Source organism: Barbus barbus, assembly GCF_936440315.1.
Source record: "Barbus barbus genome assembly, chromosome: 43".
In the NCBI taxonomy this organism is placed as follows: domain Eukaryota; kingdom Metazoa; phylum Chordata; class Actinopteri; order Cypriniformes; family Cyprinidae; genus Barbus; species Barbus barbus.
Genome location: NC_136721.1, coordinates 23,579,531 through 23,598,273, shown reverse-complemented (window position 1 = coordinate 23,598,273; position 18,743 = coordinate 23,579,531). Strand labels below are relative to the sequence as shown.

General features: G+C 33.8%; 2 protein-coding genes across 3 annotated transcripts in view; both read right to left on the bottom strand.

The window, feature by feature from the left end:
* Positions 1–8,468, bottom strand: part of dym (dymeclin) — a 73,906-nt gene extending 65,438 nt beyond the window's left edge. The window contains exons 1-6 of one of the 2 annotated variants that reach the window (XM_079404787.1): positions 8,250–8,468; positions 6,543–6,738; positions 5,563–5,615; positions 5,158–5,251; positions 1,903–2,036; positions 832–904 (exon numbers count right to left, since the gene is read on the bottom strand). In XM_079404787.1, coding sequence (XP_079260913.1) covers positions 832–904; positions 1,903–2,036; positions 5,158–5,251; positions 5,563–5,615; positions 6,543–6,682 — 494 coding nt within the window. In that variant the 5' untranslated portion in view covers positions 6,683–6,738; positions 8,250–8,468. The remainder of the gene's footprint in view (positions 1–831; positions 905–1,902; positions 2,037–5,157; positions 5,252–5,562; positions 5,616–6,542; positions 6,739–8,249) is intronic. The other variant, XM_079404788.1, reaches the window with a different exon arrangement.
* Positions 8,469–10,758: 2,290 nt separating this feature from the next.
* The window catches only part of LOC306862603 (phospholipid-transporting ATPase IC-like), a 33,676-nt gene continuing 25,691 nt past the window's right edge, over positions 10,759–18,743 (bottom strand). The window contains exons 18-28 of the mRNA XM_079405495.1: positions 17,976–18,140; positions 16,987–17,098; positions 16,836–16,911; positions 16,628–16,751; positions 15,385–15,676; positions 14,169–14,392; positions 13,844–13,927; positions 13,524–13,769; positions 13,277–13,415; positions 11,529–11,659; positions 10,759–11,431 (exon numbers count right to left, since the gene is read on the bottom strand). Of these exons, the coding sequence (XP_079261621.1) occupies positions 11,201–11,431; positions 11,529–11,659; positions 13,277–13,415; positions 13,524–13,769; positions 13,844–13,927; positions 14,169–14,392; positions 15,385–15,676; positions 16,628–16,751; positions 16,836–16,911; positions 16,987–17,098; positions 17,976–18,140 (1,824 nt within the window). The 3' untranslated portion in view covers positions 10,759–11,200. The remainder of the gene's footprint in view (positions 11,432–11,528; positions 11,660–13,276; positions 13,416–13,523; positions 13,770–13,843; positions 13,928–14,168; positions 14,393–15,384; positions 15,677–16,627; positions 16,752–16,835; positions 16,912–16,986; positions 17,099–17,975; positions 18,141–18,743) is intronic.

Genomic DNA, 18,743 nt, shown 5'->3' with positions numbered 1-18,743 from the left:
AGGTGTGTGTTTCTAAGAAATAAATCCATTACTAAGGCATTTTAACTTTAAACCATCACTTCTGGCCAAAATATAAATCCATAATAACACTTCCTCCAGTGAAAAAGTCTATCTCCTGTTGTCTCTTACATAAAAATCCACCCACACATTTAGAGCTGTTTTGGCTTGTAAATGGTGTTTGATCTGTGCAGATTTCTCTCCTGATTCAGACAAGACTTTATCACTGGAGAAATGGGTATTTTAGCCAGAAGCAACAGTCTGTAGTTAAAAATGATGGATTTGTTTCTTGCTTTTTGCTTCACAAGACATTAATTGATGGACTGGAGTGGTGTGGATTATTGTGATGTGTTTATCAGCTGTTTGCACTCTCATTCTGACGGCACCCATTCACTCCAGAGGATCCACCGTTGAGCAAGTGATGCAATGATACATTTCTCCAAATCTGATGAACAACAAACACATCTACATCTTGGATGAGTACATTTTCATTTTTGACTTCCATGAAACGTAGCTCAAGTTTAAAAACACATCAGGTGAAATGATGCCAATTTGTTATTCTCAAAGTTATTAACAGTCCTACATTTAACTTCTTGGAACTTCATGGACAAATGTTTGAAAATACATTTTTGTGTGACAGTGACAGCGACACCTCATTGTCAGAGTTAGAGTTGACCTTCACATGCTGTACGTGAGAGACCCGTCACATATCACAACAATAACACACGCACACCTCCCTCTCACACTGAGACATACTTTATCACTTAGTATTTGCAAGACAGAGAAATCCAGGACAAGACAAACACACTAACACAGTTCTTCTCTGGTACTCACAGAAGCGGCACTTCGACGATGAGATGCACCAAATTACAGACCAGCTCCTCCAGAAGATCCTCACAGATGGAGTCTGTAAACACACGCCAGTAATGTAAATATAGTCTATGAGAAGTTACTTTAAATATAATGCTCATTTTGATTGGTCAGAGATTACATTTATGCTCAGATGGGGCAGCATTGAGGATTGTTTACCACACACAAAAGCTCTAGCGCTGAAAAGGCTCTTTTATTTTTGCCTTTTGGCCATTATTATTGATAAGCACACTGGAGGAGGAACAACATCAGGGCATAAACCCAGACCTGCATGTCTTACTCTGATGCTGAAACAGACCTTCAAAACACTAACTTGATCTTCTTTTGTCAAGTTAAACATTGGAAATGTGTGTCAGGGTTATGATCGTTAACTAAACTTATAATTAAAACTATTAAAAGATATTTTAATTCATTATAATAATACTGAAATAATTAAATATAAATATTAGGAAAAAAATAAATAACTGAAAATATACAAGTTAAAGTATATTCAAAATATTAATAAAAACTATAATATAAATACGATTAAAATGGCATTGATGTGTGTGAGGTTTCTTAATGGGCATCAGATATTCCCACAAATTAATACAACCAGAAAAGCTGACAATGTGGGGACCCTGCGATCCTAATGAGGAAAACAACTTCATAATGGACTAACAATATTTTATTTCACATATTAAAATGACAAAGTCAGAGTTAGCACTAGTCTGGAGTAATTATAACTAGCTTTACTAAATTATACACTGTCTCAGGAAGTTAGTTAATCTGACTAAACTTTAATCTTGGAACATCTGCAAATATAAGTGTATTATCTAACATGAGCAAACAATGAAGAATATTATTTTTATTAAGTAACATTAACAAAGATTAATAAATTCTGTAAATCATCTATAGGCTATAGATTCTCAATGTGTTTGTCTGTGTACCAGTTCAACTATATTTGGGAGGTCCAAATATAACGAAACGTGCCAAAAACTGACTTGTGAGGACAAATTAATTAATATTGTGAAGTTTGTTTGTGTGTATGTGTGATACCATAGGTTCCCGGCGCCCTCTCCAGGTAGGAGAACTGTAAGTGCAGCTCTTCTTCATTCATCTCCCTGATGAAGACCTTCAGCAAACAGCGCACCAGGAACAAAGCATTATGGGCCTGCCAGATGAACAATTGACTAGAGAGAGAAAGAGAGAGCGTCATAGATAATTACTGACCTACAGCAGTCTGTGAACTGTGGCTGAACATCTGTGGCACACACACCAGGACTTCACCCTGCAGTTCATGTTTCAAACACACATACGGCTTCACGCTGTCAGTGGTTTTGGATCATTCTTTACTAAACCAACACACATACAGACTGTCAGGCCACTGTAACAGTCACACTTTGATTAACAGAGAAACAGCTCACATCTGCAGCTATGAGCACTCAAAAATGAGAAATTTAGAGCTTATGGATTCAAATTAGAAAATTTCCATCCAATTGGGTGACACATTTTAACAAACTATAAACTTAACGCTCATTTGTCAGTCATATATAAATGCAACAGGTAAGATATTTGCACACACAAAAAAATCCCTGCATGGTTTATTATTGTTTATTATTTGCATTTTATTTACATAATCATATTTTCAAACTACATTAAAATTGCTTAGAAAAGCATAAATTTGTTAATTTATTCAAAACTCTAATATAATAAGATTTAAAACAGTCTTAATGACAATACTTCAGTGAATTGAATAAAATAATTAAACCATTTTTACATAAATATTTGTCAAATTTATATTTAATTTAAAAAATTCTAATATTTTCCCAGGAGAAATTTGTTTTTAATGTCTATTAATGCTCTGAGTAAAATCATTTCCTAGTACCATTTAAAGTAGGACACTCAAATTTATATATTCTACAGTTAAGGAAGACCTACAAATATCACACACAGGCAATTGTTCCTTTTTCAATAAATATACACGGGTATATCTTGTATGACCAATACTACTGGCTCGCTGTAGAATGAGCAATATTGAATTATTTAAAATGTGAGATTGAAACAATTTGAATTTATTGATGACGAATATATAAATCTAGTTATCTCTTTCGGCAGTACTTAACTTCATCATAAACTCAAAAAAAAAAAAAAACTTTCCCTCTATCTTTCTCTCCTTCCCTTACTAGCTTGTACTTATTTGAACAATGACTGAGACTTGGTGTTACGAGCACTTCCTCTGTCTGATTGCCTCTTCAAGATTAATCGCTTTTTGTATTCCCCAATTGTAAGTCGCTTTGGATAAAAGCGTCTGCCAAATGACTAAATGTAATGTAATGTAGTTACTGTGTATTTAAAACACATTCAGTTTATTGGTATTATGACAGAAATCTTACCAATTTCATTGCATTAGGTTTATTAGTTTATGCTGTGCAATCCAAATAATTGGAAATTTAGTATGCAATTCAAATAGATAAATCTTTATTTTAGGCCTTAATATTTTTTGGAGTGCATCAGCTGAGTCTGGATCAGAAGTGTGATGTCTGCACAGCTGAGATGAGAGCAGATCATAAATATTCTCTGAGGCTGACGGTTCACATGCATGCGCTGTAGGAGCGGTGGGTCACTCCCTGCTCTGGATTTATGCTACGGCAACACTTTGAGCACAAACATCAGCTCTGGCGGTGTGTGTATGACGCCATGAGCTGCACCGCTGCTATTCCCATGGGAAAATCATATCAGAAAACATCCTAACAGTATAGTCCTGACTGATTAGTGAATGTCATGGAAAGCCTGTGTGGGAAAAGATGCTTGTAAAAATATGTTTCTCAAAATCTCACAGACCTTCTGACCATCTGAGAACCACAAACAAATCTCAATAGCCGCTTTCACACACAAAACCCATTATGTGTAAAATGGTTAGATTCACTTTTATAGTGAATATATATTAAGATGAGACAAGTTGTATATGCACTGCTACCAGGGTGATTATCATTAATTATAACAAAAACATAAAAAATATGTTACTTGAAATAAATAAGTGTTAACTGGAATAACATAAAATATGAAGAAAAAGAAACATTTTATTTTAACTATTTACCAAAGCAGCATTTATTATTTGTATTGAGTTCAACCAGATGCACTAAAATAACTTATGTACGAAAACTATATAAACATAAAAAAACCACTAATAAAAACAACAAAAACCACAAAATTACAACAAAAATTCCCTACAATTAAAGTGAAAACAGAAAAAAATTTAATTAAACGAATTCAAAATATTAGGGTAGTTGAGCAATAAAAATTGGACTGTGTCCTATGGTGTGACATAGCAAAAAAATAAAAAATAACATGAGAAAAATGTATCTTCATTCTTAGAGTTACAAATAGCATGAAAGAGGTTTTTCTTCAATTTTAGGTATTTTTTCGTCACACCATAGGACACATTGATACGTCAACTACTCATTAACAGTATCTCAATGATACTAAAATAACATTGCTTACTAATGCAAGATCCAAAATCATACTACACAAACACTGATGTCATTTGCTGGAAATCACCTTTGACCAGCTGTGCTAGAAATATAGTCGGCAACCAGCAGTTTTAAAATATGCCAACATTATGGGTATCTTGTGCATATGTGTGAAAATGTGCAAAAACAATTTCATGCAGAATCAAATTAAAACTTAACTTCTGGATAAAATTCAGAACAATGTGTAGGGAAAAGTTACAAAAAACACATTATCTGCTTAGTGCATCAACATGGAATGTACAAATAAATTAAAATGGAATAAGCCAAAATTTTGAAATATAATATTATGAAACCTTTTTCACATTTGCAAGGTTCTCAGAAGTAAAAGTTGTCGTAATTGGGTAAACTTTTACAAAATATCACTTCTGTGTTCACATTTGCCCCAACAGCAAATGAAAAAAGCCATGATAGAATTCTACGACTTTCCAAAAGAGAAAAAAAAAGAGATTGATTAAGGTGATCAGAAGAAAGATGTCAGCAGCTTTAACTAGTTTGCAGTAATTTAATGGTAAAACAAAGTATAGTGTTATAAATGTACATTAAAAAAAATTTTCAAGGATTTACAATGTTAATAACTGTGGAAACACATCATTCATGGAGAAAAGTGTCCATTAGAAACTTGCATGCAATTATTAGTGAATGAGAATCAGTGTTGAGTACTGCAGTTTTCATGCAAGAGATTTTGGATACTGTCTCACTTCATATTATTCAGCTTTTATGAACTTTTAAAAACACATACAACTCTTATATGCACACATTATTGAAAACGTTTCTCACTTACTCTTGGCATTCTGTGGAAATCTTCAGTTCTTTGGTTCTGCTGAGAAAAACTCTCACCAACGCCCCGAAGTTCCCGGACCTGGGGTTGTTCTGAACTATAAGGGACACAGACAGATGATCAAACACACGAAACATCGCTTCCCATCTTCAGGGTGTTCGTGATAAGAGCTGCTTAACCAGATCAACAGAATGATTAAAAAACGGCTCGAACAATAAATTACATACAGTACATCATAAAAGCAGAGTGGGCTTGGGATCGGTAATCATTTGAATCATGTGGCTTCATGCGCACAGAGTCTGAAATTACAGACCTTTATTTCACAAGACAGTGGGTTTGAAATCCGCATGCATCTCTTTGTACAGACGGCTGTAATGAAACGGCAGTAAATTATACAAACACACATACTCAGAGTCTTGGCCAGCGGGATGACAGCCTCCTCCAGGAGTTTAGCATCAGCACTGCAAACACAGACAGAGAGATAATAATCAGATGAGAGGAATATCAAAGCAGTGTTTACAGTAAATTTCACACGGTCAAGAGATGCGAGTGTGAAAGACGGCCTCACTTACTGCACAGTGGCAACAGAGATATGATAAAGGAGAGCAATGCTCAATAAATAATAATAAATAAACTTTCATTAAGTACATCAGGTCATTATTCTAACTCTACTGAGGTTGAATGCACACTAAATAAGTTACTCACTGCAATGAACTGAATAACAGGTTATGTCCGATATGTCTGTATGATTTTTATTAGATACAGCTGAGAAGGTCAAGACATCAGAAATCCCCATTTCAACACACAGACCTAGTTTTTATGCTGTTAAATATGTTAAACCAGCGTTACACATCTAATAGTTCTTAATAACAAAAACATGGGAATTATGTGAAATGACATGAAACACATAACTTCAATCATATCTGAGCAAACACTGAATAATTCAGAACAACACATTGAATCAACAAGAACATTTCTATAAAATAGTGTTTGTGATGTGAGTTGCTCTGTCTCCCTCTGGTGTCCGTCCCTCATATAACCTCCACACTGAGAGAGCAGAAGATGAACCTGAGCTTCAGCACACCCTAGACATGTTTTTTTTAAAAACCTCATTGTTTTCTCAAGCCAAAATTACAAATTTGGGAAGATTTTTGGCACATTGCATTTTCAAATGCAAGATGCAAACTCACAGCGCTCTTTCGCTCGTGTGGAGCAGCATTTAATGCTCATCGTTTGTGAATCCTCACATTTAAGCAACTCATCAGATCTTCACAAATAAGCTATTTCTGAGGCAAAACAGCAAATTTCCACTGAAAGATGACAAGTTTGTATCTGAATGAATGAGAGTGTATGGGACATCAGTGATGGGGGCCAGAGGAGCGTCTCACCTGCAGGTGGGGCTGGTGAAGGTGAATGAGATCAGTTGGTTCCAGAAGGGCTCATTCTCTGAAATGGCATCTGGACCAATCAGAGTGCGGATGCTCTGGCTCTCTGACAGGTCGCTCACCTGACTGGTGTTTGCACCCATCGCCCCCGGAAACCACCAGAGACTTCCTCAGAGCCTCATCATCAGCCGAGCAAAACCTGGAAGATCATGGGAGAAATACGTTTTAATTAATGAGACCTGTTTTTCAGTCACATAAGGAAGAATATTTTAGGTTCTAAATTATCATTAAAATTTACACCTGATTATTACACTATACAGTTTAGCAAGAGTCATCGCACATGAAACGGGTTTGATGGGTAGACACAGAACCCCACTCGCACACGCACACACACACCTCTTTGTTAAGCACACACCCTATACACACATTGTTGACGTGCCAGCGTTTCACATTCCCTGATGTTGATTGTGAAATTGTGTCTCAGACGCTGCCATAAAGCAGATTTTGGTTAAACATCCTGGTTCATATTAAGTCTGTTCTGATCACAGATGATGATGTGAACTCTCTTGACTTACAAGGAAGTTCATTTACACCTTCAGGTGAAAGCAGAAAGGTGTGTCTCACACACCTAAAGAAAGCAAATAATGGCTTTATTTAAGAAATTAAGAAATCAAAGAAGCAAATTTCATAACAACAAGTCAATATCATATGTGTAAGCCCCTAATCTAACAGATAACATTTTAAAATTATATTTTGCATAAAGAAAACGTATTTGGGACATCGTTTTCATTGACAAATTTCACACCAATTATTTTAATATAATGCATCCAGATCTGAGTTACTACTTTCTGGAAAGTAAATTTCACTACTGTAATATTAGTGTTTTTATTTGTTATTAAAATTATTATAAAAGTAGCATAATAAATAGAATTTCTATAATTTCAGGGAAAATTCTGTTTTAGTATAAAATGACCAACATAAAATTGACATACATTTATATGTGTTTTTCCATTTAACAGTAACAAGAGTCAATTTTTACACAGTAAACATAGTAAAATATGACCTATAGGTCAATTAAAATTAAGTTCTTGAAAGATTTTGTGGGATTGCCTCAAAGATGCAAAATCAACCCATTTCATTCAATGTTACTGTAAACACAAACTAATTCAATGCAATCCAGCACTGTTATCAACATTATAGGTGACAATAGACTACAGGTAGATAGATATCTAATGAATGGCCTACAGAAAACAAGGAAACTAGTCCAACGCCTGCAGGACTCTGGGAGTTAAAATGATCCTGCAAAGTTTAGATTACATTCTTTACACATTATAACTCAGTAAATATAAATACTCCACTGTACAGATAACATACACACACTAATTATGATTTCACACAGTCAGTAAAGATTGATTTATAATATGCACATCGAAATGCATTTACTTTGGCAGATTGGGCTTTCCTCAGCTAACAGAAAAAACTGTCAAATTACTCACTTCACAGCTTTTATACCCACCGCAAGCAAAATAACTAGTATGTGGTTTAATATTCGCTCTATATGACTATTTTTCGGTATGCAAAAGCCAGTGTAGATGTTAATAAGTATCCAGGTAGTTATACACCTAGCAACAATTAGCCTGCAGACTCGAGTGAATGGAGAAATCCACTGTAAACCCGTTAGCTTCCATGCTAACGGATAGCATAACTTACCTGGTGAATGTCAGATTTGACAGTGCCTCACAAAAGCTACTCGCGGTTCTCTAGACAGGTGCTTATGTGTTCTCAGACGAATAAAAGTAAATGAGTTGTAATTAATGATGGTAAATGTCCAACAGAGCTTGTTTGACAGTGGAAGTTGAGGCTGTATTGACTCTATTAGCTCTGCGTCTCCACGTCGCCACTGACGCTCGTGACATCTCACCTCGCCGTGCACGCGCACAATAACGCTCCAATCAGACCGAGGCTGAGAATCTGCCTCATGAATATTAATGACCGAATTAATATGTTATTAATATAAATTCTCAGAACTTTTGTTAATGATTCAGATATGCTACAAGCCGAGTTTGTTACTTACTTTCGTAATGTATACTTTTTTTGTAGCATTAAATATAAAGTATATAAATATAATATTAAAAATTTGGGTTTATAAGACTTTTTAAAATGAAATCAATACTATTATTCCGCAGGAAGGCATTAAATTAATCAAAAGTGACTTTTATAAAAAATGATATTTCAAATGAATGAATCTTCTGAAATTTATATTCAAATATAAGATGTATATTTAATATATTTTAAAAGATATTCAAACAGAAAACTCTGTTTTATTTTATTATATTAGCTTTTTCTGTATTTATAAAATATTATGCAAAAATGCAGCAATGCAGCCTTGAGCAATGCGATGAGCAAAAACAAATATAGTGCAAAAAACACAAAATAAATGTTAACTATATAGAGAAACTGTTATTCTGCTATTATGATTTATAGTTTCATATGCAGATAATAATAATGTGTAATATTAAGATATAGGATATACATATTACTACAAACAATGACACAAAGCCAAATGTTTTCACTGTATTTTTGATTAAATAAATGAAGCCTTGGTGAGAAAAACAGAATTTTTTCAAAAACACATCCATAAAATAAAACTGTTAAATATAGAGAAAAACTATTCTTATGATCTATAGTACAGTAATAATAAATGTGTAAAATAAATATGATTTTCTTACAATAAACAATGACAGTCAAATGTTCTATATCTTAAAATATATTTACATAAAAAACAATATTTTAAATTGTAGTATTATTTCACAATATTACTGATTTTATTGTATTTTTGATTAAATAAATGAGTATTCAATTTTTTTTTTTTTCAAAAAACAATCCAAAAATATACATAAAATAAAAATGTTAACTATATAGAAAAATTATATTCTTATGATTTAGTTTTATGTACAGTAACAATAAACAATGCAAAATTAAGGTTATTTTTTTTACATTAACAATGACACAAAGCCAAACTTTCTATACCTTACTCTTTATTTATAGACATTTGTGCAAAGTATATTACATTACATACAAATAATCCAAAGAGCTGCGTACAAGTAACTCTGGCAGACTGATATGGCTGTATTAAGCCTTTTCTGTTCATTCAACATACACATTTAGAACAACCAGCCTAATAAATATAGTGTTTTCTCATAAATGATATCATAACATGGTAGATTATTTAAAATCTTGTAACAGTTCTCATGTAACTAGGGTTAAAATGAGAAAGATTTGTCCACCTCCCAAGTCCCTGTACCAAAGTGCAAAGTCAATTCCGTGACAGAAGAAAACAAATCGTCATTAAGGCTTCATTCTTCTGCAGACAGATATATCTGTCAGCAACTAATGGCAAGACGACCCATTTAACATGAGCTCACAGAACAGCAATGAAGTATTAAATCAGACAAAACACCACAGCGAGTGCATTAAAATCATCTATGACCCTCTAGGCAGGGTTTGCGGCACGGAGCAAGAACGGTTTCCGCTGACAGTGGAGGTCTGGAGGAACAGATGAGCTCAGAAGTATTTATGTAAACATGAGTTTTCAGCATTCATTCATTCTTTCACGGTTCGTAAGGAACATCATCCAGAACTAGACACCCACACCCTGAAAAGATTCAACCGTGAGGAAATTTCATTGAGGTTTGTGGGATTCAGCCCTTTGCTTGGACATTTTGCAAAAAGGATAACAAATATTTTGGAAATGAAGATGATAATTCCTTACCGAATTCACATTTAAAAAAAAACGTCTTCAAATGTAGTCAAGAAGAAAACAATCTAATCAACACCCTTCACTACTCTGCAAAAAAATCTTTTGTTTCTTAATCAGTATTTGTGTCTTGTTTTTCACTAAAATATATATTTTAAAAACAAAATATCTTTAAACATTCTGTAAAATTTATATTACGCAATTTTGTTTTTCAAATAAATTAATTTAGCTTGAAGATCAAACAAGATGAATTTTTCATTGTCTATTTTTTCTGGTTTTAAGCATTATTTATTTATTTATTTATATATATAATAAATGTATCTTGTTTAAGACAAATCAGATGAATTTCCACAAGAAGCGAAATTGCATAATATCAATTTTACAGATTGTTTTCAAATTAACTTTAATTTTTCATTGGCTGATTTTTCTGGTTTTAATCATTATTTATTTATTTATTTATTTAGCTTAAAGCCAGAAAAAGTGGTCAAGTTGGTGAGAAAAATAAACGCAACTCAAAATATATTCTCTTTATATATAGTTATCTTAAACTAAATAGTAAAACTTTCTTAAAGCAATATATATTTTAAACAAAAAACAAGACAAAAACCCTGTAAGAAAACTCAAACGCTCTCTTTCGATTTGGGCAAAAAATAAATAAATTGACAAAATTGTGACTAAAAAAAAAAAACACAAAATAAAAACCTGAGAAAAAACAATTTGTTGTACGCAGTGCACAACTTTAAAACCAGTCCTGGTCATCGGTGAGCGTTTTCTTGTACTTTCCCTTTAAAGCCCTTCATCCCCATTTCCCATTGGCTCTTTCATTAGTCCCTCCCCTTTAATGACACTTGGCCTCTTCCTATTGGCCGTTGCGGTGGGCAGCTCAGATATGACAGGGTTGCTTTCAGATGTTCTCGGCCTGAGGAACCTCTCGTATGCTCTCTCTGAGCTCGGGCCGGATGCGTGGCCGCTGGCGTATGCTGCGCCCCGATGCGATGAGGTCGGCGTAACCGCGTGAGTGCGAGAAGGCATAAGCGGAGCGACGGGAGCGTCCCCCACGCTGGAACGTTGGCTTCCTCTTCTTCCTCTCCTCTTCATCATCCTCCAGCTCGTATTTCTTCCTGTTCCTCTGGACCTGCAGGAGGAAGAACGTGAGACTGTAACGTCTCTGCATGTGTTGTATTGAACACAGACGATTCCTCGTCTCTGTGTGACTGTCTGAAGGCTCTCACCTTGTCTCCGACCGAGGGACAGATGGTCTGATGGAGGAACTGGATGCAGATGACGGGGAGGAGACAGATCCCCACCGTCAGGATGATGGTCAGCCACAGGTACGGCTGTCTCAGAGCGTTAGACGCAGCGCCTACGGGGCAAAACAACAACCATCACACACCAACTCACAGTGTGGGCTCTGTTTGAGATTAAACCGTGACAATAACTGTGCAGTACATGTCAGCTTACAGCCAAAATGTGAGTATTATTTATCTACTATTATAGTATTTATTAATACTTTAAATTAGGTTTTCATTTAAATATCCGCTTGTTTTAGTATTATGCTATGCATGTCATTTTTAATAGTTTTTGTTTTTAAAAATTACTATTAGCATTTATTTATTTTGCATTTTCAGGTTTTCATTTTAATTTTAGATTCATTTTTAGCCATTTTATTTTGTGCATTTGTATTTTTTTATTTTTTATTTATACAATTAAGATTTATTTAGAATTTTTTTCAGATTTCTTTGTCATTTTCATTTTTAGTGATTTTGTTATGCACTTTTGTCTTTTATTAGTATTCTGTTTTTAAATATTACTTTTTAATACTTAAATATCACTAACGTTTTTTAAATATTTTTATCATGTTCTTTTGATACTTTTTACGTTTTTTTTTTTTCTCGGAAATATTACTAGGTTCATTAATTTTGTTTATTTCAGCTTTAGTTTAGTTGTAGTTTTTATGTATTTATTTTTTATTGTTATTCATGTTAGTGCTTCAACTTAACCTTAATATTTCTAATTTTCATTTAGCTTAAGTTTTTCCATCTAATAATTAGACATTATTTCAGCTTTATTTAAATTTTACAAATTTAATTTTAATAGCTTTATTTAGTAAATTAAGATTTAGTTCAGTAAAAAAAAGCTTAGATTTCTTTTAAATGTAGATAAAAAATAAAAAAACATTAAAAAGTTAAATAGTTGTGCAAATTTGCTAAATTAGTTTGAGTGCAATTTACATTAATATAACAATAGAATAAATGAAATAATATATGGCCATCATTTTATGTCAAAAGGACCTGTGATTATAGAAATGTAATTCAGAAGCTACAGAATTAAATAAAGAAAAAACATGTATATCATGCCATATTTATTTAATATTTAGTTAAGGATTATAGTTAAAACCTTCAAAATTATATCAAATGCATATTCAAAAAAAATTTTTAAACAAGCTTAAAATTCTTTTGAATGCAACAAATATCTTTAATAGTTATTTATGCATTTTTTATTAATTTGTTTTGACTGTAATTTACATGAATATATTAAAAAATATATATAACAAAAATAATTATTAATTTTCTTAAATTGTGTGAAAAGCCTGCCTTCTCTAGCCCATTATTTTAAGTCAAAAGGACAAAGGGATTCTTTAAGTCTGCAGCTTTTGTATTACATTCCTATAAAAACATGTATATCATGTAATATATTAAAAAAAAGCTTAACATATAATGCGTCACGTGAATCATGCGTCAAGGAAATCATCCTCATATAAAGCTAAAGACTTGGATTTTAGCGCAAAAAGTTGCATGGACTGCTTTTATTTGTCATTTTGAAGCATTTTGAAATCTATCAATAGATATGCAATAAAAGTTAGTGCAACTTTATCACCCTGTAGTTGCCCTGTAAGGTACAGGGCAACTGCATTTCGTTGCCCTGTACCTTACATGTGCAATGACAATAAAGTTGAATCTAATCTAATCTAATCACCCACCTGTGAAAGTGAAGGTGGTTGGGAAAATGACGTGGATTCCTGCGCTGTGGATGTCAAACATGACGCCGAAGTAAATGGCTATACTGCCGAGCACCGCGAAACAGTTAACGAACGTCCAGTAGGAGGTGTTTAATGAGATCTGGAGCGACAAGAAACAAGATCACATTAGTTCATTGACAAGAGCCTCTTCTGAGTACTGAATCAGTCACAGTCTAGAATGAAATGAGACATGATGGAGATGGAGCACCTGCAGGTTGACTGTGATGATGAGCGATGAAGCTGCGACCACGGCGAAGGACTGGTAATCGGACGGAGCCTCGCCGTCCTGTCCCATGGTCTGCAGGAAGGCGCCGTACGGGATGAAGAAGATCATGAGGGACGTGAAGATACCGTGGAACAAGCTGATGAAGAAGTTCTTGTAGTTGAACAGCGATCCTTGCTGCCCCGGGAGATACAGCTTCGGGAAGCGCAAACTCAGTTTGTCGTTCACATCCTACAGGAGCAAACGTGTCAGTTTGGATTTGACGGTGACTTTAGCACAGATTACAGCTGGTAATGAAGTGATACCTGATCCAGAAGGCCGACGAGGAGAACAGGCAGACTGCTATAGCAGACATTGTACAGCGTGATGAACCAGTCTTCATATGCCGTCTACAAAACACACACAACATTCACTTCTTTAAAAACAAGACTCACAGTAACTGCATGTGCTGGGAGTTTAATGTGCGTTTGGGAACACAAAGCGCCCCTACATACGCTTTATTTTCACATTTCACATAATTTTTTCCCATGGTATCGAGAATGCTACTGAATTTCAGCATTTTAGTTTCATTCCAATATTGTGACAATACGACCTTAAAGCATTCAAAACGTCTGTAAACCTCTCTCTTACCTGAGAGGAAAATCCGTTGAAGAAGGAGAACCAGAAGTGCACCAGGGTGAAGGAGAAGTTCTTGTAGAAGAAGTAGCGTAGGAATTTGCACATGCGGATGTAGGACCAGCGTCCGTGGACCAGCAGGAGGCGCTCCAGGTAACGGAACTGAGCGAAGGCGTAATCGCTGGACATCACAGCCTGCATCCCCTCCTGACCGCTGATGCCCACACCGATGTCCGCAGCTGCACAGGAGCAGGAGAACCAGGCGTTAGCTGTGCAACTGCACTCTCAAACTCTTGAGAAAACACTTAAAATCAATTAATACTTGGGATAAAAGTTCACTCGTCATTGTCTGGATCTAAAATAAAAATACAACTATATCCATTTTACAAAACAAAATAAAATAAAAACTAAATTTCAGCTAATTTCCCTTTACTTCAAGTACTAAAATAACCAAAACTGAAATAAAAGACATTGAAGAAAAAAAAAAAAAAAGCTAGAAACACAGCAAAAACTACTAAAAGTAAAATAAAACACAGTATACACATATTACCATGTATTATAAAAAAAATAAAAATAAAATTTTTAAATTCACAACTTGGCAAAGCAATCACAATTTGTGTTTAGTTTAATTTGAAGTACTAAAATAAGTACAACTGAAATAAAGAATAAAAAACCAGACATAAAATAACATAAAAATGACAAAAACACAACTAAATTACAAAAATTTTAACTAAAATTATAATCATTACAGAAAACAACAACAAAAAATACAAAACCTAGACAAAAGAACTTAAAGTTGCCTCTAAACCTGCATTTTTGAACTCTTGGGGAAAAAAGACATTTAAACTAAATTAATATGAATAAAAAGAGTTGATTCTATTATTATTGTTGTCTGGATCAGTGTTATTATTGTTAACTAAAACAAATTAATTCCACATAACCACTGTACTAATCTTAAACTTTAAACTAAACTCTAGCTAGTTGCCTAAACAACATATTTAATTTATGTTTAGTTTAACTTGCAGTACTACAATAACTCAAACTAAAACTGAAATAAATAAATAATAAAGAAACGTGCAAAAATGACAAAAAGACTAAAACTTAAAAATTAACATGATAACAAAATATAAAACAATAAATCCTAATAGTAAATATGATTAATCACTATAATCGTATCTGAATGACAGTAAAATAAGCCGGGATTCAGGAATCAGATTGAGCTCTCACGCACTCTTGATCATGTTGACGTCATTGGCTCCGTCGCCGATGGACAGGGTCACGGCTTTCTTGTAGCGTTTGACCAGACTGACCACGTTGGCCTTCTGTTTGGGCGTCACGCGGCAGCAGATCACCGCGCTGCATTCACACGCCATGTCCACGAAGTCCTCCTGTCTCTTCTCCTTCTCCCAGTCGTCCACGGGCTGGCTGCTGTCCGAAGGGTTGCTGGAGTTTGTGTACCGCTTCCTGAGCTTCTTCAGACGGAAGCGACGACGCTTCTTCTTCTTCTCATACAGAATCTCATTCTGCACAGAAACCAGACAGCATTTATTTAATAATTAATAGATGGAGATCTTTAGTTTTTAGTTTCTAACTTCAAGGCTTGAACATCTTTTATTCATCTCCTGATGAACTTTATTTATGTCCATTTTAAAGGTAATAATAAAGCCAATACGTAAATGTATGATCATTCTTCTGTGAGAATAGAAATGAACAGATAATGCCAATGTATTGTATTTTAACATTTTATTTCCATGCAAATTGTTCATTTCAATGTTTCTGCAAAAATAACTGCAGGACAATGTCCATATTTTACTTGTTTAAATTATCTACTGATTTGATTGTTTTTTTTTTATATATTTATTCTTTAAATATTTAATAAAATTTGTTGTCCAGCCATATTGTACCAGGAAAAAGAAAACTTTCTTTGAATTTTTAAAATTTAAATTTGAATATTACCTACCATTCAAGTTTAAGATTTTTTTTTAATGTTTTTTGTCTCTTCTGCTCACAAAGGCTGCATTTATTTGATCAAAAATACACTAAAAATAGTATTAGTAGTAATGTCAAATATTATTTAACTTTGAAATAACAGTTTTCTGTTCAAATGTAATTTATTCCTGTGATGCAAAGCTGAATTTTTCAGCATCATTACTCGTGTCTCCAATGTTGTTGTTTTTTTTTGTATATATTTGATGTTTCTATTCAAGATATTTTTATAAATAATAATAAATAATTTTCCAATTTTAAGAAATATACAAAAGAAACATATCTTGCAGATATCTGGCAGACCAATTGATATAATGGCAATATTTGTGAACAATTTAGCCTCCTGAAATTAAATTAGGTTAGACGATATCGACTTAAAATTTACTTGAAAAGACTTTAACATTATACATATTACATTATGGTCAAACGAAGGGTCTGCTAAATGAATCCAGATAATATGCGAGTCGATCGGTGTTTGATGAACGCACCAGCCAGCCTCCAGTGATGACGAGCGCATTCTTGCCAGGCTCTGTGAAAAACTTCTCCTTCGGCTTCTTATTGCGTCCTTGAGGGTCACTGCGCCTTTGGGTCTGTCTGTTCCTCAGCTGAACACTGAGAGAGAACAACAAGAGAGTCAGAAACCAGACACTCAATCTCAGCCCACTGTCACATTCACAGACATTAGCTGACACGCACTTCACGTCCTCTCCGTAGTGGATCTTCATGTTGTCGGTCAGCAGCTGGCAGGAGTAGCCGATGTTCTCAGCGGTCTCTGAATATGAAACCAAAATCTATTAGAAATCAAACCTCACTTAAACTAACACAATATTTCACAATCATCACTCACCTTTCTTGTCTCCGGTCAGAACCCAGATCTTGATGTCAGCTTTGGCCAGTTTTGCAATGGTTTCTGGAACACCGTCCTGAAGTTTATCTTCAATGGCTGTTGCTCCAATCAGCTGAAACAATAAAGATAAATCACACATTCATCAAACACACACACACACACACACACACACATTTATAGAGAGAGAGAGAGAGAGAGAGAGAGAAATCTAACACAACAGTGCATTACTAAATACATAATATAAAATATACAATATATTTTTATACAAGTAAAAAAGGTTTTATTAACACATTGAATGAGCTAACTGCATGATTAGCACATTAACAAATTTAATATGATATATAGATTTTCCAAATTTAAGAAACAACTACATCTGGCAAGCTGATTGATATACTAAATGTATAGTGCAAAATATAATATAATGTAATGTAATATATATATATTTAATTTAATATGACTTTTTAATTAAGAATATAGATTTTTGTAAAATACATCTAGCACATATCTTGTAGGATGAGTAATATACCAAAAGTCTAATACTACATGTATAAAGAAATATATTTTAGATATTTCATACATAATATAATAGGTTAAGTTTATTAGCACATTCAATTTAATATGACATTTTAATTAAAAGTATAGATTTTCTAATATTAACAAACTATACATAACATATCTCGAAGGCAAACCATTTGATATAAAAATTAGATTAGACATTCACAAAGTTGCTGAATCATTGTTTAACACTATCATTAATCAAAATTTAAATTATTAATTTAAACACTATCAACCTGAAATTCACTTTTAAGCATATTCTATTATTCTCAATTTTAAGTCACTTTGGATAAAAGGGTCTGCTAAAAAGTGTCTGTTTTCAGCCAATAGCAATTAGCCAAACACTGGCAGGTTAATGAGTCTGACTAATACATCAACTGATCACTAGTCACGTCCCTGAAATGAATACTGATTTTCCTTTCTTATTTCCCTACCAGAAGGTTTTTCTCGATCTCTTCGTACACCACGTCCAGAGCCTCCTCACGGTTCACCATCGAAATGCTGGCGGCCTGGTGTTTCTGAGACCAGGCGTCGAACTCCGCCTGACTGATGTCCTTATAGCAGAGACACAGAGTTCGCAGCGTCTCGTTCGCAAAGATCTGAAAGAAAAATACAACCGCTTGCTATTCTTCTGCTTTAAGACAAGACACCACAGGAATAATATATTTATATATATATATGTGTGTGAGATTTTTGGGCTATTTGGCTTTTCATAAAGTGCCGTTTCAGAAAAGAGGAAAGAAAATATTTAATTGTTTATCTTATTGCACTTCAATTACAATACATATTTTTAATTGCGGTTTCTCAAAATGAGTGTTTTCTTAACTTCAGCAGGACGTACATACACAATATACAGTTTTATTCCTATATGTATTCTGAAGGATTTTACTGAGGGGTTTGTTCATATACAATACAATTAGATTTTATTATTGCACATTATTTGCATTTCATTCAGAATACATAGTCGTGGTCAGAATTATTGGCACCCTTGGTAAATATGATCAAATGCGGCTCTGAAAATAAACCTGCATTATTAATCCTTTTGATCTTATTTAAAAAAATAAAAATAAATAAAAATTGAATTGCAGAAAATAGTTGAGTCTCGGGGTCAATTTGAAAAATTGTCAAACAGCACCTACATCACCACATGTTGTTTGGGAGGGCTTCAAGAAAAATTCTGCTAGCTCATCCAAAAACATACT